Below are 24,378 nucleotides of genomic sequence, written 5' to 3'. Positions count from 1 at the left end.
GCGAAAGCACAGTGATTGGAAGAATAATCGACCACTTGAGTCAACATGTGAGCCTCAACACAAAATCTCTGTGGCCAGTACGGGGATCGAACCCGCGACCTTGGCGTTATTAGCACCACGCTCTAACCAACTGAGCTAACCGGCCCTTATGAAGCCTGACCCCAACCCTTCTCTCTCCAGCTGCTACTCTCAGTGATTGTCAGAGACAGTTTTTTTCTTTAAGTGTCTCTCTGAGTGCGAGAGTGAGAGAGCCATGTGGAAGGGGAAAAAAAATAATCAGAGAAGGATAGAGCTGAAGAACAAGGTAAAGAGTGCACAATATGTGAGGGAGAAAAGGTTGTTGACATTACTTTCAGGCGGAGGGGGAGGGAAGTCTTCCACGTCCATGCTGGGTGCTCTTCTCCTGCACAGCCTCTTCACTCAGCAGCCTGGTGGGGATCCACTATGCCCACGCACGTCCCTGGAGGACACAGCCGAGGGAAGGAAAAATGTCAAGAGGTGGCTGAATGAGTGGGTTGATGCACGCACACTTCAAATTAATTCAGCACTGAAGAATGTTTCCATATATCATGACTTAGGCATCTATGTAAGCCCGTCTCCAAGAAGCCAACCACACCCCTGTTACTCCATGCTACTTAATCATAGCAGTGCCCAATCAGCAGAGGAGCGTGGCTGTGTTGTGGTCTGGGCTCTGGTACCTTTTGTGTCAACGTCAGGCAACTGAACCAAAGCTAATTCAGACAAATTGGAACATAAGAAAACAAACTGAATGAAAACAAAAGAAGCTCTTATAGGGCTCCGGGGGACCATTCACACTCCCACGTGTTGAGGTGTAAACAAACAGACCCTTCTTATATGGTAAGTGTTTGTGTGTGTTTGTGTTGCAGTTGTGTAGATGTCAACAGGCTGACCACCATTGGAATGGATAGACCAAAAGCAGAATGGAAGGTGTTGGTTCTGCAGCTAAACACTCGTCAATTTAGGATTCAAAGCAGGTTTACGTTCAGGTTTGAAATCAAATCTTGCTTTCGTTGCGGTGAGATACTAATTGATTCAAAGTAAGTCAATGGTAAACATGCTTCCCTCCTCCAGTTTACTCAGCTGTGGCCTTTTCTAAATGAGCATGCAAACTAAGGCTCTTCTCAAATCAACTTTCAACTGGTTTCACACAAGTAGGTCGATTTGCATAGTGTTTCACACTTTCCACAAAGACAAGAGATTAATGCAATGAAATGCAGGATTAGGAAACTACTCACTAAACACTCCCAAAGGCAAGTCTGCCATTTAGTAACATTCTTGTTCAGGCACAGACAAAACCCATTCTCATATCTACAGACAATATATTTTTGATGAACAAAACTCAAATAAACAAGACAATCTGGTGGCCAGACCCATCTGTATGTATGGGCATGTGGGGAGCAGGGGTCAATGTGATGGTTTGAGTTAGGCTAATAGAAGCCTCACATTTTGACTCAGGAAATGTCACTAGCATGCTAAGGCAGGAAGGACCTTTAGACCTGCACAGGCATGAGAGACACTGCATTCCTCACCATCACAGGTTTTGTTTACTGATGTACAATTCGTATCCGCAGGTGACAGTTTCTGTCAGAGGCCTACTAAAATAGCTAAGTTGTACATTGAGCAGACTTCCTGGGCTTGTTAGTCTCCTCAAGAGCAGATGACACAGCCATGACATCACTCTGTAGCATAAAGCAGCCCTTGTTGTGGGGAATATGTATGCTCCATACTCTTCTCAAACAATCTTCTCTCTAGTTCAATATAAACCACAACAGAAGTCCACAATAACCCACCAATGAGTAAGACAAACCTACACCACAGTAGTGCAGCAAACAAGAGCCAGAAGATAACCCATTCTGAGTCTCAAAGCTTGTTTTGTCTACAAATAATGTGAAATCCTCTGCTTCTTTGTCCTCCACCCTATTTGCAGGGCATGGAGCCAGAGCAGTGGATACGAACACACAGGAGCAGTGTCTGCTGGACGCAGTAAGGCTGACAGACAATGCTAGCGCTAACAGAGGCAGGTAGAATATCCATAGCCTGGGGGGAAAACAGCCGGCATAATGGAGAGGAATGCAAGGAGACAGACAGCAGCTACTATGGTGCTATACAGTACAACTGATGATGAAGCCTTCTTGAGTACTACTGTGTAGTCTGAAAAACTGATGTGTGAAAGAAGGGTTACATGTGAAGTAGCAACTGCAACTGCAAGCGACTGGCATGGGTTGGAGTTAAAACTAACAACCTAACCTTGACAGGAGCTTTGAAGGGCAAAGTGACTCATCTCTCCCCTCAGGTTAAGTGTAGAAGTTGTAGGACAGAGGGGGGAAGGAAAGGAGGGAGGGAAAAAGAAGTAAAATGTTAAGGTGTGCTCTTCTTACTGCTGCCTACAGCTGCACTGAGAGGAAAGAAATCCCATTTGTCTGTAAATAGGTCAAATTTCAAAGCGTTTTTTTACATTCTGGTTCATCTGTAATTATGCATTAAGCCAACATGATGAAATTGATTCTGTCTTCTAGAAGAGCTAGCTTGATGTGCGATTGCCTTGTCACACAGTACTAACAGTTGTAAGACGAGACACAGACAGACACAGCCTCTCTCATTCTGGCTTTGAAACCAGTCTGCAGATTCCTCCATTACTTCTCTCCTATAATTACTCCAGTTTTCAGCTGTTTTTACTTGCTTCTTGGAGGAAACTAGACGCACCTTCCACCAAATGACATCCTGGATGGCCTGTGGCACGGTGTGTGTTCAGATGTGGTGTGTCCTCCACTAAAACCTGGGAACCAGGGAAGCCCCCTTCTCTTCTATAACATCTGACTGTCTGTCAGCAAACTGTCTCCCCTGCAGCTTTGTAAACACAACAGCGAGCCCTCTGATCTATGCATCAAAACTAGGCAGCTGAGTCAATGCAACTTATAAACCGTTATAGGGGCAAGAAGCCATTCCCCATAATTCATTCAGAATCACTTTCCTAACCTGCTCAGTGTTTCACACAGAAATTAAAAGGTATCATAGTCTGATCTGAAAACAGTTATTGAGGACATAGCGGAAGACACCAGAGGGGTAAAATCAGCCCATCGTTGATGACAGACTCAGCTGAGCGTGTCATTACACGTCAGGGAGGCTGAGCTGTGCTGCTCAGACAGGAAAAACAGTCATCTGGCCTGCTGGTATAATGCAGACAATTTGCTCACCTGTGTATTCATAACAACCTTTCTTAACGCAAAGGCAATGGCTGAGAAGCCCAGAAATCCATAGTGTGGACGATAAATTGCCACCTACGTGCCTTCACAGCCACTCATAATGACGATTCAACAGCAGCCTATGAGAGGATACTTTGAAGTGTCAAATCCCTCTCTTATGGCAACCAGAGCTCAGTCACAAATTAAATGATGAATCATTTGTGTGTTGCTGACAGCTACTCAGTGACGAAAGCCCTGGGTTGTGAATCTGTACAAAGGCACAAGCGTTCTGGAGCGCACTTAATGACAAGTGGCATTCCACACATGGGCTGAGAGTCATAAACAAAAGCCTAGATTGGGTGGCAGGGAGCGAGGGAGAGAGAGACTCCAAGCTGCGAGTGTCTGCCTCTGGCTCTGCAGCTCTTTGAATGGCTGTTTTATTAAGCTGTGTATCTCAATCTTCTCCCTCTGCCAGGATTACAGTCATCAAAAACAGCAGATCCACAGACCTACAAAAGAATAGACAGGCAGGCTTGACAAAGTAAGGTACTTGTGGAAGGGTCATGGGAGACAGGACGGTGCCCTGCAGCATACTAAAAAGGCAAGCTCCTAGTAGCCTACTTCTATCCTTCTCTCCACAATCAACATTTAGGAGCTGAAAAACATCTCTTCTCTATGAAAGGTGTCAATCATAGCATGATTAGCACTGGACCTTATAATAAGAAAATGCCAGCATGATAACAGTCTTGTTAAAACAGACCTGGTCCTCTTGTTTGCATGCATGTCGGTCAAATAAAAAGACATTTTACACAGTATAATTCATTACATTTTGTTGAAGAAAATGATTCACATACCTAACACTATCCTTCTGTTGATATCTTCTTATTTTAGTTAGTCTATATCCTTTCCATCCTCACTTATGAGGCTTCTGGACTTGTCTTGTTTTTCTTTTTTTTCTTTTTTTCTCTTACTTGTTTTTTTCCTTTCACTCTGTTGACCATTGCTCAAAAGCTCTGTGGCCAATACGGGGATCGAACCCGCGACCTTGGCGTTATTAGCACCACGCTCTAACCAACTGAGCTAACCGGCCATGAGGACACACAGCTATTAACCACCCTCCCTGAACGGGAAAAGGGTGGGGGCAAAAAGCTAAAGACAGACACAGACAGAGATAGCACACTTTCAAAAATGGATCCTGGGTTCTGGCAGCCAGACAATGCTGGTTAGACTGCACAGGAGCAAGGGAGAGGACACAATTATGTTGACTTAAAAAGAAAACGTATAGAGCTTAGTAAATAAATCAGAGCTGAGCAAGCAATTTCCCTCATAATTACAATGATTTTATTTTTTGTTTCTATAGTAGCAAAAGTCTCCTCATGCATGACAGTGATTAAGCTCCCACCCTCCACTTCAGTTAAATATAAGCTACCTTAGACACACTCTGAAAAATCTATATAACGAGGAGAGGAGTGTGGTATTCCACATCAGCTACCAGCTGTAATTATAATGGGTGTGTGGTGCAGGGAATACACTTCAATAGTCACACCCGCAGGGCTGCAGCACATTTATTAAATGTCTGATGTGTGACCTATTGGACACGTGAAGGGATCAGGCAGGATTGCACGCTTGCATTCAGCTATGAGCCCTGAAGCCAAATTTCTAAACTGAATGTGGTCAACCCAAAACAACCTCACTGACTCATTACTCCATGGTGTTCTGAATCACATTGCAGTATATAGCTTTATCCTGCATCACACCATGTCAATAAAAGGAAAACAGTCCAGCATGCTACACAGGCCTATAAGTTTTGCCTTTCAGCAATAGCAACCAGAGCTGCAACGATTAATCGATTAATCGATTAGTTGTCAACTATTAAATTAATCGCCAACTATTTTGATAATCGATTAATCGGTTTGAGTAATTTTTTAAGACAAATAAGTCAAAATTCTCTGATTCCAGCTTCTTAAATGTGAATATTTTCTGGTTTCTTTACTCCTCTATGACAGTAAACTGAATATCTTTGGGTTGTGGACAAAACAAGACACTTGAGGACGTCATCTTGGGCTTTGGGAAACACTGATCGACATTTTTCACCATTTTCTGACATTTTATAGACCAAACAACTAATCGATTAATCGGGAAAATAATCGACAGATTAATCGACAATGAAAATAATCGTTAGTTGCAGGCCTAATAGCAACACCATTTTATCCATAATAAGATCCCTCCAAGTAGAGCAGCATGACACATTTCTATGTTACAGCTACAGTGTTTATCTTTCACGTCGTCCTCAATCTGGCTCACTCTTCAGAGAAAGAGACAAAATACCGACAAGGCCCTCCCAGCCTGGGTGTCACTAGACAAAATGAAAGACTGGAGCTGTAACCTTTCAAACCTACTGTCCAATTAAAATCAGAGGCAGCCACAGTCCGGCTGTCACTCCTAAAGTAGGTCCCCACCCACCCAGTCAGCTACAGACCAGGGCTTTGAGAGGCCAACATGTCGTCAGAAGAGCACTATTTAGTGTGTAGAGGGTAGTGGAAAAGAGTGGCTGCCCCAAAGGGCTCTTTTGTTGGCTGTTAGGATTTTAGCTCTGGAGCATTTCAATATCAATAGAACAACCCTCTCATGATTGCCCCCCCCCCCAACATCAGATTACAATAAATGACCACAGGCCAACTCAATGCTCTTGATTGTCGGGGTAATAGACATTGCACTGACTTCAGAGGGTGGGGGCAGCTTTTGAAGCCAAGACTGCCAATGACTCCTGACTATTCTCATACTCCCAAGGCTGGATGTGTCCTGTGGTGTCTTGTGGTCATTGTGTATAGCTCAACTGATTAGGCATGGTACTAACACTGCCAAAGTAAGGGGTTTGATTCCCACCGGAGCCACTCAAAATGTATATACTCACAATACTGTAAGGTGTGTTGAATAAAGGTACTCACCAGATGGCATATACTGTATATCCACCAATATATTAAAATTATGTCAATGCTCTTGATATGACTTTGTAGGCTACATGTTGCACTGAGGGAGTCTAAGCCAAACTGACCCTAACCTTGCTCCAAATAGAATATATCCATCACACACTGAATTTATCCGACCCATGTTCCCAGCTGCCAAACTAGTGTGTGATATGTGAACAATTTCACATATCCACCTGCAGAAGGGCTGTGCTGTTCCTTTCCCAGCTGTTGCTCAGCTATGTTGCTAATCCATGCCTTATCTCAGGGGATCCTTGCTGGGATGGTGGGTGGACACTGAGTCCATAATCGCACAGTCTTTCTAAAAATGAACGGTATGCTCTTCTGCTCCGCCACTGTGTACTCTGGCCCTCAAACTCAGTCTGTTACACAGAGCAGAAGGCATTTCCATGAGCCACTATTGGCAAAATAGAGTAACGGCTTCGTCACACTCACTTCAGGAATTAGCGATTCCTGGTATTTCCCATTTGGCTGCATCTGTGTTCACAGATCATAACAAATATAGAACAGGAGGAGATATTGCATTGTGGACAACTGCCCCGTTACGATGCTGATGACAGAAGGGTTGATGAGATGCTAACATGGTGTCACCCTAAGCATCTAGATAACAGATAAATAGAACTGTTGGCAATCAGGATGTTGGCGATCAGTGACAGTTCTGCCACTGATTGCCAACATCCCTTTCCTCAAAACACCAATGGCAGTTGTCATTCATTGGCTACAAAACCACAGGTTGCACTAAACACCACTGGGTGTTGAGAGCAGTTTTGTCCCAGTGGAGTCTGAGAACATCAAACAGTGAAGGCAGCTGTGGTTTGAAGTGTCACGCATAACGGAGCATGTGTCTACACGACTCACCTGAGCACTGCAGTAAATTTGATCTAGGGAAAAAGGGATGTATGCTCACCAGAGAGCCTTCTCTGGTGTTATTACAGTGGGTGGAGGAATGAGGCATCTGTGCTCGCAGCCAGGCCACCCTGACTATTTGCTAAACAAATTACCAGTACAGACTTTTGTTTGTGTGTGTGTGTGTGTGTGTGTGTGTGACCCTCTCAATCTTGCACCTCTCCCCTGCGCTGATGTGGAGTGAACTGGACATGCATGGTGCCAGACAATACAAGAGAAGATCAAAGCCCTCTCCGTATCTAAACCATCTTTTTTTGGCAGCCTAGCTCCGAGGCTTAACCCTCCAAGATTCCTGAAAACACTTGTTGGGCTGTCTGCACTAAAAGGCAGCTCTAACAACTTGGGGAAACAGTTTTATTAAATTAGGCTTTTCCTGATTGATAGAGTGTTACACCAATGTTCCAGTTGACTGGAGCTGTGCAGTGCCCTCACTGAGGAATGTTATGCATGACTACATGAATTTGTAGATGGGGTGAGTGTTCAGGAGGTCACAAAACTTCCTCACTTATCAAATGATTTTAGAAGATGGCAAAACTCCAGAGGAATTCACATATTTACCATTTATTTATTCCTTATGAATGGAGTTCATAATCAACGTTGTGAGCTTGACATGCTTTTTTTTTTTATTAATATATATGAATGCAAAAAGTTATCATGCACCTGCAGCTGCATCCTTGAGAAGGAACAGAGGGGCCAGTAAATATGAACATAAACACATCCATCAAAATGTTTGTCACCGACTAACTTGACAGGGTCAAAGCCTGGAAAATCATGTTAGTGTTAGTAGGCTACGCCAGACAAAATCAGGGGGATGGTTGAGCAGAGAAACTTATACGTTATTTAGTAAGTAAGTTATTTAGACAGGAGTTTTCAAGGTTAGGACGCATTAATTAACATAAAATAAGTATAAAAAGAGAGAATGCCTCGTTTTCGGCTTTTATGGAAAGTAACGTTACTCAGACTTGACAGTGTTGGCAACTTGGCAAAGATAAGGCGCCACGTTATAGCCATAACGGCCACGATACATTGTTTTTAAAAAGAAAAATATACTTCTGAGACGAGCAAAGAAAACCCTTCAAATGAATTTATCAAGTGATTACACTCACCTGAACTAGCACTCAACGTTAGTGGAATAGTTTGGGACATTTCAAACTTTGTCAGAAACTTATGAAAATGTTCTCAACTCACCATTTTAAGACTCTTGCCCGGATGAATTACCGTATCCCTTCGCCGTGTTACCATGCAAGTGTCAAACTAATGCATTTTTGACTTAAATGCAACTTTATTTACATCAAAACATCCACTTTTCTCTCACTGTCCTTTCAACTCGGCTCCCTTCGATGCAAGCTGACTCCATCCATGAAATGCCCATACCTCCTTCTAGGAGCTCATTGGTCGATATTCGGGTTGGGATACTCTGATTGGCTGTAGAGACCGTCAATCACATTCCCAACGTTTTCTCCGGTAGGATCGTCATGGTGGGGAAGTGCTGCATTTCTTTTAGCTGGTCTTGCTATCTCTGGAACGGGGCTGCCATCTAGTGGCCACGGACTGTAACAACACCATGTAATATACATTTGTAAATACTTGGGTAGCAGTATTACTGGGTGTTGTTCCAGTCCGTGGCCACTAGATGGCAGCGCCGATAGATGCAACACCAGCTAAAAGAAAGTACTTCTCATAGACAGTCAAAAATAGCATGTATTAGACTTCACTCCATTCCACTTGGGTATTAGTGAGGATCGATATATACCGATATATATATAACGATATATACTGTTAAAAACGGCGAAGTGTTCCTTTAAAAAAATACTCCTATTCTGCCACCTAGAAGATGTTCTACTGCACAGATATCAGAGATGGCAAACAATCATTATAATGGGGAAAAAAATGACTGTATGGCAGTGTCCAGGTTACACTGGTATGGAGAAACACATTTTATTATGTCACTTAAATTAATGCATTTCCCAACACAAACATAATGTCACATATTTTGGTATATGATGGATCACTTACAGTACAGAGAATCCTATACCCATGCCTTGGTGTTATTTCTAGACAATCAATATGACATGAGTGAAATGTATCTGCATTTCATATTAGTACATTTTATTAATATTAGTACAAGATCATATACTGTTAGAAAACATAGACTAACTTTGGTCAAGTCAGGAGGAAACTATAAAGTCGCATTGTCACTACCCCTTCAATTCCATATTTAGTCCAGTTATTCTGAAATTGCAAGAACATGTATGCAAGTGAATACATACTCCAACATCTTTAAAATAAAACCATAAAATAAAATGATGGCAAAATAGTTTTCCAATGTGATTATAAAATTATCATCTCCTTATGACAGTAAAGGACCCCGACTCTAAGGTACTGCAGGGTATCTACAAGATGCAGAATTTTAACACTAGTTATTAATACTGACGGTAAAAATGTATTGAATGCCAAGAAACAATCTAGAGCATATTTAGGAATTAGACATGAGCTAAAGATGCAATACTGTTAAAGCCCGCACACTGAAAAGTGTGAGAAATTGTAAAATGATCTGGATGTTTACAGCTGAGTCACAACAATCATATTCTAGATACATAAAACATGAGTGTACCTGAAGAAGTCCAAAGGTTGCATCATTCTTTAAACACTATAAATGCACTTCAAGCAATTCCAATATCGTATCCCTCATATAATTTAGCTCTCAGTAAATACTACCATAAATTGTGCATCCAACCAAACAAAAACATCTTATGTCAAACTTATTACAATGGACAAAGCCCACCCACAAAGCCAAAATGTCCAAAACAATGAGACCATTGTATGAAACATTGAAAACAATACTCATTTTCAATTTTGATGAAGCATAAGTTGAAATAAAAACCAAACAAAAAAAAACAACTTTTTAAACACTTAAACTGTAACATTAGTCGAGTATTAGTATTTTTTGTTATCATCTTTGACTCATAATACAAAAAAATTATGATCAGTGTTGCTTGGTTATTTTGGATCAACACTGTTTGAATCTAGCCTCCACACTACACCTGGATTCTGGACAGCAGATCGTTTGTAAGGCGGACCAGTCCAGCAGTTTCTTCAACGTGGGTGAGCAGATTCTGACAAGTGTATCCGTTATAGGGCTATTGATGAAATATATTACGATAAATATCTTCCTCTCTGCTGAAATAGGATCCACAGTCCAAAAACGACTACCGACACCAACGTGACCCATAAATGGACTGATCTAATTGTCCACTTATAGCGTTCAATGGCTCCATTGATGCAGCTAACCCACAGAACCTCGCTCTTCAAAACTCAGCTCTATTTCCGTGCCCTGCCTGTTCAGCGCTGAAGAAAGCATGTCTGAAAAAGAGCACATCCTCTTCTGACTCCCTCGTCACACACAATGTGCCGCTAGGCTCGTTTCACCTGACAGATCAACTCGACTTCCCTCTAGAAAGAAACAGACCAGAAGAAACCAACGATAGACTAGAAGATCTACATTACTCTCTTAAGCAAGACAAGATGTAGAATTGTGTCAATGCATATAAATAAGTCTCTTTCAAGCAATTAAGTCTACAGGCTTGAGGTCCACGAGGTCTTGATTTGCAGGTTTGTGTTTTGAAATGGCTCTTACAAGAAATGCTGTCTTATGTGCGTAGCCTTTTGTGAAGAAATGGCCGAGCATGCTACCGCTAAGTGCATATTTCAAGGCACTGTGGCCCGAAGGCACTGCAAACTAGCCACCACCCCATTCCACCGCCTCACACACAATCACACCTCCCTGCTGAACGCCAACCACATGGAGAATTAATATCCCTCCCTCTGGATAAACAACAGGGAAGCAGAATGAAAATGGCCTGATAATAAAGCCAGATGGAAGACAATGTAGCTTCCATTAACTAGGACCTTTTGTCATGATTGGCATATTAGGACATTGTTTTTTTGTAAAAAAAAAAAAAAAAAGCCCACTCTCCTTCTGTCCCAGTCTGTAAAAACAACAAAACAAAACAGAAAAGTCTAAAAACTGGTAGGATAAATCTTAAAAAATCCCAACTCACTTTCACCACTCTCCAATCACCTCACTCATCCAATAGGAAAGAAAAAAACATAAGTAAACAGTCACAGAGTCAGACAGTAAACGCTTCAGCTGGCGTGGGGCTTGACAGAAACCTCAGCCCGCTCCACCGTGGGACCGTTGAGGGGCACGGGCTTGTTGCCGAAGTTCCAGTCCACGGGGTTGAGCAGCTGCATGGTCTTCTTGTGCGTCCAGATGGGGTTGATGAGGACGGTGAGGAGGGCCAGGCCGGTGAAGAAGAGCAGGCGCTGGGGCAGGACCACGTGGGTGCTGATCTCCCCCCAGTGGCTCCAGCTCACCCACCACATGTAGTAGGTGAGCACCATGCGGCAGTGGAACATGTGGATCATCGCCCACTGGTTCACTCTCCAAAACAAGCTCTGCGCCCAGCCAGCCTGTCAGGGAGGAGGAGAGATGAGAGAGGAGAGATAGGCAGTGATGGTAAAGATTAGGACAGGAATTGCTTGGTGAAAAGGATGAAGTTGTTAATCTTCAGTAGCGCTTGCTGTGGTGTGGCAGTGTTTTGCTCAAGCATATTATTATACCATTACACCATGTCATGTCATCATCTGTGTTATCTGCGGGCAGGAGGAACAGAGAACTTTCATGATACTGGCTCCATCTTTTTCTGGAACTTCCTCTTTCTAAGAATGTCCAGCGGAGCTTATCAGGTGACAATAAGGTGCATCAGGCCGTTCAGCGTGTCCACACAGCAGAGGAACTGAAACCCCTGTGTACCTCCAGTAGTGTGTTTGCTAGTTGACAACCATAATCAGGCAGAAGGGGAAACGGTCAGCTAGCACACAGATGCCACTACTGGAGCCCTGGTGCTCTGGTGAAACAACTGCAGTTGCCAAACAAAGCTTCAGACGAGCGTGAGGGAGGAAAAAAATGACAGCAGCTGGTTTCCCTCAACAGAAGCAAAGACACTGTACCTTCAGCAACATCCAGGACACACAGGTGAACGGCGTGCTCATCTCCAGCAGCAGCGTAACCATCGGCAGGTAGTGGCCCAGGGAATCCCACACCACCGTCGCCGCGAACCCCGACAGGGCGAAGAAGTGGTGCGTGGCCAGCGGGAGGTCAAACGACCGAAACGCCACGCTGGAGGCGTGGAGAGCCACGTTCTCAAACACGAAGAAGCCAGTGGCGGTGAGGACGTGAAACCAGGACCAGTCCTCCTGGCCCCTCACCCTGTCTCTGGACAACGCCGAGTCCTCGGTCAGGGCCCGGAGGCCGGCTACGGAGCTCTGGAGGCCGAAGACGGCCCGAGTGGCCGCCAGGCTCCAGAACACCCTCTCCTTGGCTAGCAGGGAGCGGTAGGTCCGGGACAGCGCTACCGACAGGAGGTGGGAGAGGAGGAATACGGCAGCGTAGAAGGCAAAACCCAGGCCGATGAGCTGGAGGCGAGGGCCAAATGAGTTGTAGTCGGTGCTGGGCCGGGTGGGGCTGTCGCTGGGGGGCGGAGGGCTGGTCTGGTCCATGATGTTTGAGGGAGGATACTGGAGCTCAGGGTGAAGGGGGTCTCAGCTGCAGGTCGGACTGGGAGCAGTGCTGGTTACGTGCATGGTGTATGGGTCACCTGTAAAAAGTCATAGAGGGACGCCAGGATAGGAAATCATCCAACACACACGCACGCAGAAAGACACACAAAGAAAATACAATATTTGGCTGTGTTACTCTCACTGGAACCAGATATGAAGTTTATCCAGGCTGCATGACATGTTTAACGAAGCAGATAAGACAGCCGCCTCGGCACACAGAGGAAAGAAAAAAAGGTTCTTCGAGTTTGGCCTGACTTAACAAAACCAATGTTTTATCAGTTATTTTGGTTTATTTAACAGTAACGTTACAGCATAATGTTTGACAAAGAGTCACTCGGCGTTATGTTGCGACTTCAACTCAACTGTGTGGTAAAATGAGGACAACAAAACAACAGCGACGACGAAAATGGAGCGGCTCGAGCTAGCAAAATACAAAGTAACGTTATTCTGTAACAGCAGTTATTATTACTTACCACAAACTATATCCGTAGAAAACGTAACTGCTCCATCGTAGTTCAAGTGTTTGCACTGAACACCGAGTACCAGCACAGCTCCACAGCAAATTTCACATCATACGACTTCAATTTGGTCATGTGACCTGGAAACAGGAAGTCACGCCTATTTTAGACTTTCACATCCCATTGGCCAATGTCACTCACATATGCCAGCCCCATGATGCCAGCGCATATAAATATGCAATTGGGCTATTGGTCACATGCGCGTGGGTACAGGGCTGTTTGTTTAGTGCATCATACATTTAAAATGTGTTTTTCTGCTTCGAGTCTATCTCGTTGAACTGGTCCTCGGCTCCAAAAGTGCAGTAAAAAAAAGAAGGAATGTCTCCCTGTCTGTCTGTCTGTCTGTCTATCTCTCTCCCTCGTGTGTGTGTGTGTGTGCGCACCGAGGTTATGTTTAGAGATATCTGCTTCCTCAGCTGATACCGGATGAGGCAGCTATTGCTTGGTGTTTCTGTACTGCACACTTGACAAACTGCAGACAGGTGTGTTTTTTTTAATCATGTACAATATCGCAGGCTCCACCCCTCCACAAACCATCCAACAAAAATGTCTCTGGCCTACTTATGTACACAGGTGAGTGTGTGGAGCGAGTAACAATGGAGAAGGAGCCAATACAGTGAACATGCAGCAGGTGTGACCTCCCAGTCCCAGTTGATGTGGCTTACCATACGTAGATGCTCCACTGGGTTCCATCCTGACTGGGTCAATGAGAGTGATGACGTAGGAGCAGTCATAGCCAATCAGCAACCCCAGACAAAACTTCTCAGAGGAATAGCGCAATTCTGGCCAGCCAACCAGGGAGCATCTTCCAGGTAGATGGTCGGTTATCAATTGCACAGACACAGACAGTGCATGAACCTTGCAATGCTTTTGTGATCGGCACTCCATTGAATAAGATTTAAGGTACCAGCTACTTCACCTTTCATGACAACAACAACAACAACAACAATAATCCTAATCAAAATATGCCTATTAAATTAAACACTATCCCTTCCATAGAAGATGGAAGGACTATACCGAGAGGAACCCAACTGCAATATCTGGTAATTGGATAATCCATGCATTTCCTTCCATATCCAGCAGGGGGAGACCTTGCCTTGAACATGTGGGATGGCATGAGGCGACAGGACTGTGGGTCAGGTAGAGTTCCAAGCTGAGTATTCAACACCTCCAAATTGAGTTAAGGTGCATCTAAATTCCTTTGAATGTCCTTGAGATGTCTGGACAAGTGAATTGGAGTCCACCTATGGCCAGTTCAACTGATTGGACATAATTCAGAACAAAACACAAATATCTATATAAAGTTCCACAGATGACAGCACATGTCAGAGCAGAAACTCTCCCATGAAGTCCAAGTCCCCTCCCCACATCACATGCTGGATCCCCCCATCTCGTGCACACACGCACGGGAACATCCCCACATTACACACACACAACTCACCTGGACTACACCTCTCTGCTCCTGCAATGGACATTTCAGGACTACCCTGCACCGACACTTTATACTGGACCATCATCTATGCCTCCTATTTGTACCATATACAGTTACTACTGAGGTTACTGGTCAGGCATTATTTATATTATTTATATTCTATAGTTTTTTATGATACAGTTGCACTGCATATTATATTTATATTTTATAATTTCCACAATATCTGTTACCCTGCTCATAGTGTTGACTGCTAAAAACTACTTACACTGTGAGATGTTTTTTATTTTGCTTAAATGTCTATTTTATTCTGTCAATCATGGCTAAACTGTTCACCATGTTTACATACGGGTGTGCACACTGCACTTTAAATGCCAGCAGTCACATCATGCCACAGACCCGCCTTCGCAGTTCTGTTGTTGTTGGTAATTGTACTTTTTTTTCTCCTGTGTAGTATGATGTTCGTGACTATGCTATCTTTTATTTATTTATTTGTGTGTGTGTGTGTGTGTGTGTGTGTGTGTGTGTGTGTGTTAGCACCTTGGTCTGTGAGGAACGACATTTCATTCAGCCGTATACTATGTATTTGGATGAATGACAATAAACTTGAACTTGAACTTGAACTTGAACAAGGAACTATAGAAATCAGAGACAGAATTGTGAAGAGGCACAGTCTGAAGTCTAAATCTAAGTCTAAGTGTTGTGAATTCACAAGAGCACAGCAGGCTCCATCATAAGGAAAAAAAAGATATGGACCTTGGAAGAAGGACCTTGGTCAGGGAGGAGACTAGGATCTTGCTGGAGGGACAGCAGTAGGTGCAGCACTTCCAAAACCCAGACTTGATACCCATATTCAAATTGTGGAATGAATTAAAGATAGTTGCTCACAGACGCCCCCCCCCCCCCCCCCCCCCCCCCAACTTGCTTGAGCAAATCTGCAAGTCAGAATGGGAGAAAATTCCCAAAATCCAGATGTGCCGAGCTGATCCTCTCCAAGAAGACTGAAAGCTATAATTACCGCCAAAGGTGCTTCTACAAAGTATTGACTCAAGGGGTTGAATACTTATTTAAATGAGATATTTCTCTATTTCAAGAAGAACTCTCTCTCTCTCTCTCAGACACACACATACTGGGCTGGGGGTTTTCGTCTTGTGCGTTTTGTCCCTATGTCGTCTCAGTGCTGTTTTTTATTATCACATGTCCTTTGCTATGTGTGGCTCCCTGGAGGAGAAGCTTCTTGTGCAACATTTAATGAGGCTCCTAATGAACGGAAAAAAACAAAAACAAATCAATCTCATTTAAAATTGTAAACTACTCAACACACTCCTGCTGGCTGGTGAGCAAGAACATGCTGGTTGCTTTAATGCATCTGAATTTCACTTTCTGATAGGGTCAACTTTATCAGTGTTAGTCTCAAGAAGGATGATAAAATTTGCATCACTTTATGAATCTCCTTGCAGTTGAAGATCAAACTTTCATGCCGGGTGGCTTTACACATACAAGCCCACATCTTGAAATGATGTTCTTTTTCTGGGCATTCCTCCAATAGGAAGTGACCAGCAGCTGGCAGGGATGTGTGGGGATGACCTACACTTTGTCTCAGAGGCCATTTCTTACATTCTTCTCATATAGTCTATTGATTCATGAGGCTTTATGACGCTCTGCCCTCAGCTGGCAGAAGAGTGTCAAAAAATGTGGGAATTTTGGAATCATAAAGACACGGAATTAGAAATTCCCATTCAAATTAGCATTTTTAAATGTTCATTTGGCTGCTACACCAAAGATGGCAGCTATGCTTGGCAATGCTGCCACAGAAATCCACATGGCTACAGTGCATGAGACTGAGACAGCTGTTGTTTTATCATGGGTCTAAATTGGATGATTGCAACAGTAGCAGGTATGTTAAATCTCTCCATTCTCACTGTGAAAAACATCAACATATGCCCTATGGTTGTCATTCTTTGGATAAGCATAGTACTTTTTGTAAAATGACTGTGTAACTTATTATAGACAGTCCACAACCAGTATTCTACTGCAACATTTCTTGAACTATAAGCACCAAAGTTGCCACTGAAGCCAAATCTTCAAGGTCAGGGTGCTTCAAGAACGCCTCTTGGACAAAGTACTGTGTCGGATTTCAGACCAAATGCTCATATTCTAACTGGGCCTTTGGTCAAAATCTTCTAGTGTGTGTCCATCCTAATGGATGTTTTGGACAATATGAATGTGATTCTATGAAAAAATCTGAACAGTTTATCCTGGGTGAAATTCAGTCCTTGATATACTGTAAATGCCAAGTCATGCTGACCTTCCTGATTCACTTCAACAGGAATGGTGAAGTGTAAATGCAGCGTTTTCTTTGACAGATGAGTCAAAGCCACCCCATCTTTATCCCACTGCTATTTGGGTTTGCAGGCAACATACAGATAGAAAATGCCTGAAATGTCAAGAATATTTTGACAAATCCATTTAAGCCCTGTGAGCCAATACTATACAGGAATAGTGTTATTCATGACAAGCGTTAAACGGCCACCTACATGGGTGACTATGATGGAATTTGTTGGAGGATTGTTTCATTTCACACCTGAAATCTTAAAGGGATGCTATAGAAATATTATATTGCACCCAATTTGGCCAGTAAATACCTGCCTTTAAACTCTTTGTTTGCCCAAATAAGCATTAATATCTGTTGTCGCTTCATCCACAAGTACCACTGTTCAACAATCTATACCTATATATCTATATACTCAAACATTTACTACTCTTTTGTAAGGTTGTATATATGTATATTATGATTATTGTGCACTTTAACTAGGAGAAAGCAAAAGAATAGCACATTTTAAGATTTGTCAAACAAAACAGACGCCACACACACAAACGTTTCCAAACTTTTTCTCCAAAAAATTTAATTGCAGAAGTATTTACACTGGATGACCTCAGCAATGATCAAACTACTCAAAGAGGCAAAATCTTTCAATAGTTCAGCTGGGAAAGAATGGAGGGAAAACGCACGTGTCGTTTCAAATTACCCAAATCATACAAAAAATAACCAAATGTTAACGTCAGGAAATATAGCGCTGAAATAACACACCCTGAAAAAAAAAAATGCATCTGTGATAAACTTAAATAAATCCATAACAAAAGTACATCGATGTGACAGTGTCGGAATTCTTAACAAAGAAAAAAAAAAGAATAAATTATAAGCCTACATTCAGAATCAGTATTTTGCATGCCATCATATCAGCGTATGAAAGAACCTTAACAAAAACCAAAAATAATGACAACGAAACATGAGCAAGAGCAGAAAATAGTTATGTTTCAATGAAGCATATATTATATATTTATATATCTATATATATTTCTTTACAAATAATGAATATTTGGCATTATATTCATCCTCACTATAGATATGATATACAAGAGATGAAAATAGTTTTAGCTAAACGACTACCTTTTTTTTTTTCTTCATTTGTCTAGTAATTATAGAGTTGTTTCACATTCCAAGTTCAAGGAAGTGTTGTATCAGTCTATCTCAGTGAGTTTGATGTTCTTTCCACTGCATTGGGCACGAAAAAATCCCCTGGAAACATTTCACACCATGGATCCTAGTGTTAAAAGCAGATAGACAGACGTACCAGAAGTGAGGCCACAGATGCTCAGATACTAGTGGAGATGATAGAAGTATTGATTGATGATTGGAAATAGGATGATAGGGAATGTTTACACAAAACGGATGAAAGAGGCAAGGGGTTTTTCAGTATGTTAGAGAAGTCAAAAAAGATGGCACTTGTAGTTGTTTGCTGCCCTCATGAGAATAAATGTTACATTAATGCTGTTTTCTCCCAGTAGAGTTATGAATACAAAGTGAGTAACTTTCTGCCAAGTGAGGAACCCTCCAATGCCCACAGTGTCACATCCACACCACACACACACACACTTTAACCAATTACACATAAACAACCCATTCACATATTAGCTTTGTGACAGGAGGCCTGAAAAACACACACTCAAAAGTTCGGCTTGAGTGAATAGGTGCAATACACGCTAAAAGAAAACGACTTCATAGATGGAGAATGAATATGATATGTATGATAGAGTGAAGTGTGTATCTACTCTATCTAGTGGATAACACTGGAACTGAGTGGAAGAGTTTATTTCACTGGGAGACAAACTACAACAGAAGGATACAGAGGGGCAGTTTGTTATGCTTTAGTTCATCGTTTAAAAAAACGGCTCTAAGATACTCTCAAAAAGTACCAAGGCAATATCTTTTTCTGCAAAGGGAATAGTATGTATGTGTTTCTTCAAGACATACTTCTTAGCTCTACGCGGTGCATGTAAATTTACTAAAAAAAAATCCCTTTCAAATCCTTTTCAAGAGTCTGCGCTCCCACGTGACCTCCGGCACTGATCTTAGTTTACTATTTGAAATGTTCATGGTCTAAGTAGGGGGAGAGAAAAAAAACGGCCTCACGGCAATTATGTGAATCCTGCTGGGAGGAGCGGTAGATACGCTTTCAACTTGAACCAAGGTAGAGACACGCTTTGCAGCCCTGATGCATTTGCATACGGAAAAAAAAAAGAAACACTTCATGTCATTTCAGTGGCAGCCTTCAATGAAACTAGCCCGGGCGGAGACTGATAGAACCGAAACACTGGCGGGTGCTGATGCTTCAGTTCTACAGTAGGCCACTATTCAGCAATACATTTATCAGCGCGGGCTTTTGAAGGGCCTCGGAGGCTGTTTGTTTGATCTCGCCAAGGACCTGAAATCTTACATAAGCTGCTTTGCTTAGTCAAAGGCAGCCTGAAAAAAACACCCGGCGCAGCGACTAGAGATCCGCACGCCGGAGCAGCCTTCCAGCAACACAACGGCGAGCAGCGGCAGCAGCAGCAGTCCGGGGCTCAAAGCGGAGCTCTCGTCTCCTCTAAGCCAGCATACAGCATGTCAGGCGGCGTCTGTCTCGCTCCCGTCTGCCCGCCGCTGCGGCAACAGCAGGCGGACGTCGCCGAGGCTGCCAACCGCCTGGCATCACACGCCCAGACACCTTCCAGAAACCCGCTGTCGTTCTGTTAAAGGTCCCCTAACCCCCCGCCGATGAGGATGGCAGTAGGGCTATAGGTGTGTGAGTGTGTAAAAAAAAATACAGATGCAGATTACTAGAGGAAAGGATGGAGGTGTTTGGTACACTATGTTGAAAGCGTTAAGCCTGCAAAGAGAGAGCGCCACAGGGATTTGTCATGGCAGACTTTTCAAAGTAGCCTCAGTATGGGTTTGTATGACTTTTAATGGGAATCTGAAATCTGATTGAAAATATTTCTTAGGTCTCTGAAATTTATTGTGCGAGCTTTGAACATCTGACAGCTAAACATGAAGTGACACGAAGAGTAAAACACATCTGTAGGCTATTCTGTGTTATGATGGGCTGAGATAGTTCAAAAAAGTTTATTTTCCATCTGCATCTGCAGGACTTAGGTCTACTGCATGTGAATATGCCCAAAATGTAGATGGATGAATAGATGAATTTGGACTGTAGCTGAAAGGAAAATACTGTGTGGGGAAAATACTGGCAACCAGGCTGACCACAGAGTATGGCTTCTAAAACATGTTTCTACAGATTGCTGATGACATAAGGATGACACTGTGTGTGTGTGTGTGTGTGTGTGTGTGTGTGTGTGTGTGTGTGTGAGGGGGTCTCCACATAGTAATAGGGGAATCAAGCTGTCTCAGACACACACTGACCCCACATTCACCTTCTCTTTTTCTGAATCTGTCAGCATTGTGCCACAAAAACAAGACACACACACACACACACACACACACACACACACACACACAGGCCTATTCCCATCCAGTGAAATGTACTTTGTTGTCACTGCAATATGATACAAATCCCTGGTCCTACCCATTATGAAGCCAGGCACACTGGCAAACTTAACCAACCAAAAATGTTCTAAGTCATAAAAATAGATTGTTAAGTGATGCATCGATCAGCTGACAACGCATTGTGTTGCATTGATTGTTTGTCTAGTACTGAATTGATTGAATAAAAAGCAGCACCATTTAGTTGGTTGATTATCCAAGGTTTTACCAATAGAAATGATCCCAGTCCTTAGGTAGAGTAGCTTGTTTTATGCTCATTGATTTGAATACAATGTTGGCGATGAAGACTAACATCCAAGTCACTGGCACAACGCTCAAGAGCAGCAGAGTTTTTAGCTTTTGCTCAGTATGAGAGTTCATTCAAAGTGGAAATCCACCTCAAGATTTTACCCTCATGAGAAAATTATACAAAACAACCTGGAAGTGAATCCCGTGGCCACTGGAGACTCCTATCCCCAAAAACTGCACCACTGCCCCAGGAGACTGACGCTTCCCTTCCACTCCCACATCACACACTGGGCCTCCGGAGTGCATCTTAGCATTGTGATGGGAATCAAAGGCAAATGTAAGAGCTAGCTAGCTGCATCATGTTGTGACAAAATATCACACACAGGCAAGCAGGCGTATTCACAGTCACACACACACACACACACACACACACACACACACACACACACACACACCCCAAATATGAGTAAATATCTCCTATTTCTCATATATTTCCTATCAGCAGGAGACTCTCAAAGCTTTAGTTGTATGAGACTTGCTGCTCGCACCCCTCTGGAATGCTTTCGCCCCAATTTCTTTTCATTATTTCCCAGCCTGTCCTAGAGGGAGCTGATGCGGTTATGATACTGCTTAAGGAGAATTTCAACAACAAGGGAATTTTTCAGGAAATATGGAAATCACAAATCATTTCTTGAACTGCTGAGCTGATATTTTGATGATATTTCATGTTTTGGGAGTTTTGTATCATTCCTCATTAACCGTAGCCGAGGGCGCTGTGTGAAAGGGCCTGAGAGAAGTGTGTGGGATGAAAACGCAGCAGCATGGTATTCTGTGTGATCAAGTATCACTGTATGTACGCAACAAATCCAGGTTTGGCAAAAGAAATGGAGAGGGCAGGCAAGTACTGGACATGGGGTAAAATACACAATGAATATTCTTCCCGCTCACAATTCAAAAATACAACAGTACTGTTGTGAACTTGGGTATGTACATTTCCCTTGGAAATAGAGAAAATTGTAATAAGTGCATAAGTGCATTTGTCTACACATTTTGATCTAAGGAGTTACACAAACTTTCCTAGATGTGTTTTTTTTCTACTGCAGTGACATGATGAAAAATGTTGGCACAAGACTTGCATGTTTTCTGCTTCAAGTAAATGTCAATATTTGAAAATTGGCAACAGGAAAGGGAGGCATAGAGGAAAGATGTTTGAAATGTGCAGGTTAATGTCATCCTAAGATATTTCCACCAATCCAGACCATGAGAATGTTTGACTACAACCTGATTGGGTAGACAGCTGCATTTTTCAACACTGACCGGTCCAGAGCTTATAAGGGCTGCCTGAATAACCTTATAGGGGTGAACAGTGCCACGTGCACAGAGTTGAGGTATTTCAAGCATTGGCACTTTTCAAAGTTTCGAACAATTTTGAAATTTTTAGCTTGTGGATAACATCGACCCAAAGAAGAATTGAGAAACTAAAAGAGCAGAAAAGAATCTCAATCAACATCTAACCTTACATTACTGAAAAATACAGAAGGGTTACCGACTTTGAACAAATTCTTTTGAACGACCCGAAATAAATCACTCATTAATACTCTTTTTTTTTTAGCTCAAAGACCTGGCTGCTGGTAGGTTTTCAAAGCTGCACTTTTTAAATGGCACTTTGCAAATGCTGAAAAACTACAGACATACCCCTCCAGGATATTGGGTGAGAGCTTGTAGGTCGGGTGTCATGATCACCAGCAAACCAAGGAGAAACCCAACCGACCCACGTCAGTGATACATTTCCGCTAGTACTTATTCTGGCGATGGGAGAAGAGGCTTGGCGCATCCTACAGACCGAAGGTGTTGGCGATGGACACTGAGGATGGCTATCGAGATTTAGACAATTAGATGGGTGGAAAGGAAGAGTAGAGAGAGTAGTAGTCTAGAAAAAAGGCTAGTTTGAAAGTTGCTTGAACGTGGGAGCAGGGTGACGCGCTGGGGCCCCCCCGACCCTGCCTTCTCAAAGTCTAGTCTGAGCCTCGGGGATGTAGATCTCGATGCTGTCCGCTCGCTCCGAGGCCGAGTTCTGCCGGAAGGAGGCCGCCCGCTTGGCCGCCATGAGTCGCCGGCGGGCCTCCTGCCGGTGCCTGTCCGGCAGGTCCAGGGACTTCTCCCTCGTCACCGCGCTCTTCTGTCGCACTGGCTTCTTTGGTACGGGAGCTGGTGGCTTTAGGAGGGAGAGAGAAGGATTCAGAGGTAGTTAGGAAACTTTGGTCAGTGCTTCAACAAAGTAGACTTGGTAGACTTGGATATGGAATTTCTGTGCTGAGATATTTTAAGTGGATTTTAACATGTTGGGGCGGGACATAATGCAGTGAGGGATCATTCAAAAGTCTAAACCAATGGAATATGAGTCAGGGAGATAAAGGCAATTGTATCTTCTATCTTGTATCAAAAATCTGATGGTTTTATTGGTTAGAAATGTATATTTACACCTGCTAGTGCAGCATGAGGTCACCATGAAAGATACTCTAGTCTAGATTTTTACTCTAGTTTTCCAGGGAGTAAAAGTAATGGGTGTTCATTTAATGCTCCCAGAGGAAGGCAGCGAATCAGATCCAGTCTTTGACCAGCTGCTTCTTGCCGAACCGTATGTGGTCCAGATTTCCTCTAAGGTTTCGCGTTAGGAGGACTCAAGATGCAACTCACCTTCTTCTCTGGGCTGTCCACGGGCCTCCAGTTGTTGTTCTTGATCTGCTGCAGCTGGTCAAACTTCAAGGTGACGTCGTCGATGGAGAGCTGCAGCAGGTCCCAGAAGCCAGCCAGGTCCTGAGAGGTGGGCCGCGGCATGGCACTGGGGTCCTAGGAGACGAACAGGGGGAAGAGTGTTACAACAAAGATAAGATTAACTTTATTGATTCCTGCGGTGACACTGGACAATGAGCCAGATGGATGGCTCCGTACCTGCATTCCAGATGATAACCACAAACGCACAACATGCAATTGTCACACATGCACACACAGATACACTATCTGCACACACTGTAAATCTGCAGAGATTCATGGCCACACTGGTTATTGCACTTCAGCCTAGATCCACTAGATGTCCTTATCAGAACTCATCAAAATCAGCCATGGCCTTGTGCATCAATAACCTCTGTAGGCTCTCTACTGAAATGAAGAATAACAATTTGTGATGGGGACCTATCCTGATTATTTCCCCTGAATGAACTCTGAAATAATAAAGTGCCTCTTCATCACTGAATTCCTGATTTGAAAGGAGAATGAAATCAAGAGATGCTCCACTGTCTCAGCCACGGACCTGCAGTGGAAGTGGAGGTCTGTGAGCCTTGAGAGCCCATGCTAATACTCTATTCGAGATATGGCCTGCACTGATGCTTTACTAATGAAGTACTTCAGAGCTGGGAGGTAATATCTAATGTATAAGTCCCCTTTCTGCCCCTGCTTTGGGCTTTGCTTTGATTAATTCAGCCACTTCATGTGCTCCATATGTTCAGTGTTTGTAAGGAAAAACTATATTATTTTGCCTCTGTCTATCTCTACTGTAGGTGGCTGGGTAACAGTGGAGAGAGTGGAACCTCTGATCAAAACA

The 24,378-nt window shown here is 43.2% G+C and overlaps 3 protein-coding genes and 2 non-coding genes across 6 annotated transcripts in view; all 5 read right to left on the bottom strand.

Moving 5' to 3' along the window:
• arhgef10 (Rho guanine nucleotide exchange factor (GEF) 10) overlaps positions 1 to 8,425 on the bottom strand; it is a 56,563-nt gene extending 48,138 nt beyond the window's left edge. For both annotated transcript variants that reach the window (XM_071538343.1, XM_071538342.1), the window contains exons 1-2: positions 8,285 to 8,425; positions 351 to 460 (exon numbers count right to left, since the gene is read on the bottom strand). In XM_071538343.1, coding sequence (XP_071394444.1) covers positions 351 to 387 — 37 coding nt within the window. In that variant the 5' untranslated portion in view covers positions 388 to 460; positions 8,285 to 8,425. The remainder of the gene's footprint in view (positions 1 to 350; positions 461 to 8,284) is intronic.
• On the bottom strand, positions 72 to 145 carry trnai-aau (transfer RNA isoleucine (anticodon AAU)). Its single transcript has one exon. It is a non-coding gene; the product is annotated as a tRNA-Ile (tRNA).
• On the bottom strand, positions 4,220 to 4,293 carry trnai-aau (transfer RNA isoleucine (anticodon AAU)). The gene has a single exon. It is a non-coding gene; the product is annotated as a tRNA-Ile (tRNA).
• Positions 8,426 to 9,026: 601 nt separating the features above from the next.
• cln8 (CLN8 transmembrane ER and ERGIC protein) lies at positions 9,027 to 13,303 on the bottom strand. The gene is made up of 3 exons (XM_071538349.1): positions 13,192 to 13,303; positions 12,110 to 12,756; positions 9,027 to 11,569 (listed from the first exon to the last, which is right to left on the bottom strand). The coding sequence occupies exons 2-3, from the start codon at positions 12,656 to 12,658 to the stop codon at positions 11,243 to 11,245; spliced, it is 876 nt and encodes a 291-aa protein (XP_071394450.1). The 5' UTR covers positions 12,659 to 12,756; positions 13,192 to 13,303; the 3' UTR covers positions 9,027 to 11,242.
• A 9,482-nt stretch (positions 13,304 to 22,785) lies between these two features.
• Positions 22,786 to 24,378, bottom strand: part of dlgap2a (discs, large (Drosophila) homolog-associated protein 2a) — a 52,333-nt gene continuing 50,740 nt past the window's right edge. The window contains exons 10-11 of the mRNA XM_071538340.1: positions 23,475 to 23,627; positions 22,786 to 22,992 (exon numbers count right to left, since the gene is read on the bottom strand). Of these exons, the coding sequence (XP_071394441.1) occupies positions 22,786 to 22,992; positions 23,475 to 23,627 (360 nt within the window). The remainder of the gene's footprint in view (positions 22,993 to 23,474; positions 23,628 to 24,378) is intronic.

The sequence above is a fragment of the Centroberyx affinis genome, unplaced genomic scaffold, assembly GCF_046629955.1.
Source record: "Centroberyx affinis isolate AG114_WGS23_722 - 3 ecotype Tasmania unplaced genomic scaffold, CSIRO-AGI_Caff_v1 ptg003262l_1, whole genome shotgun sequence".
In the NCBI taxonomy this organism is placed as follows: Eukaryota; Metazoa; Chordata; class Actinopteri; order Beryciformes; family Berycidae; genus Centroberyx; species Centroberyx affinis.
The sequence above is the reverse complement of the archived record's forward strand: the minus strand, read 5'-3'. Positions and strand labels throughout refer to the sequence as shown.

Bases quoted from the DNA above. Each gene is read 5' to 3' on its own strand.
- cln8 (XM_071538349.1), bottom strand. From the start codon at position 12,658: ATGGACCAGACCAGCCCTCCGCCCCCCAGCGACAGCCCCACCCGGCCC. The intron at 11,570-12,109 runs GTACAGTGTCTT...CCTCCCTGACAG, and splicing joins TGTCCTGGATGTTGCTGAAG to GCTGGCTGGGCGCAGAGCTT.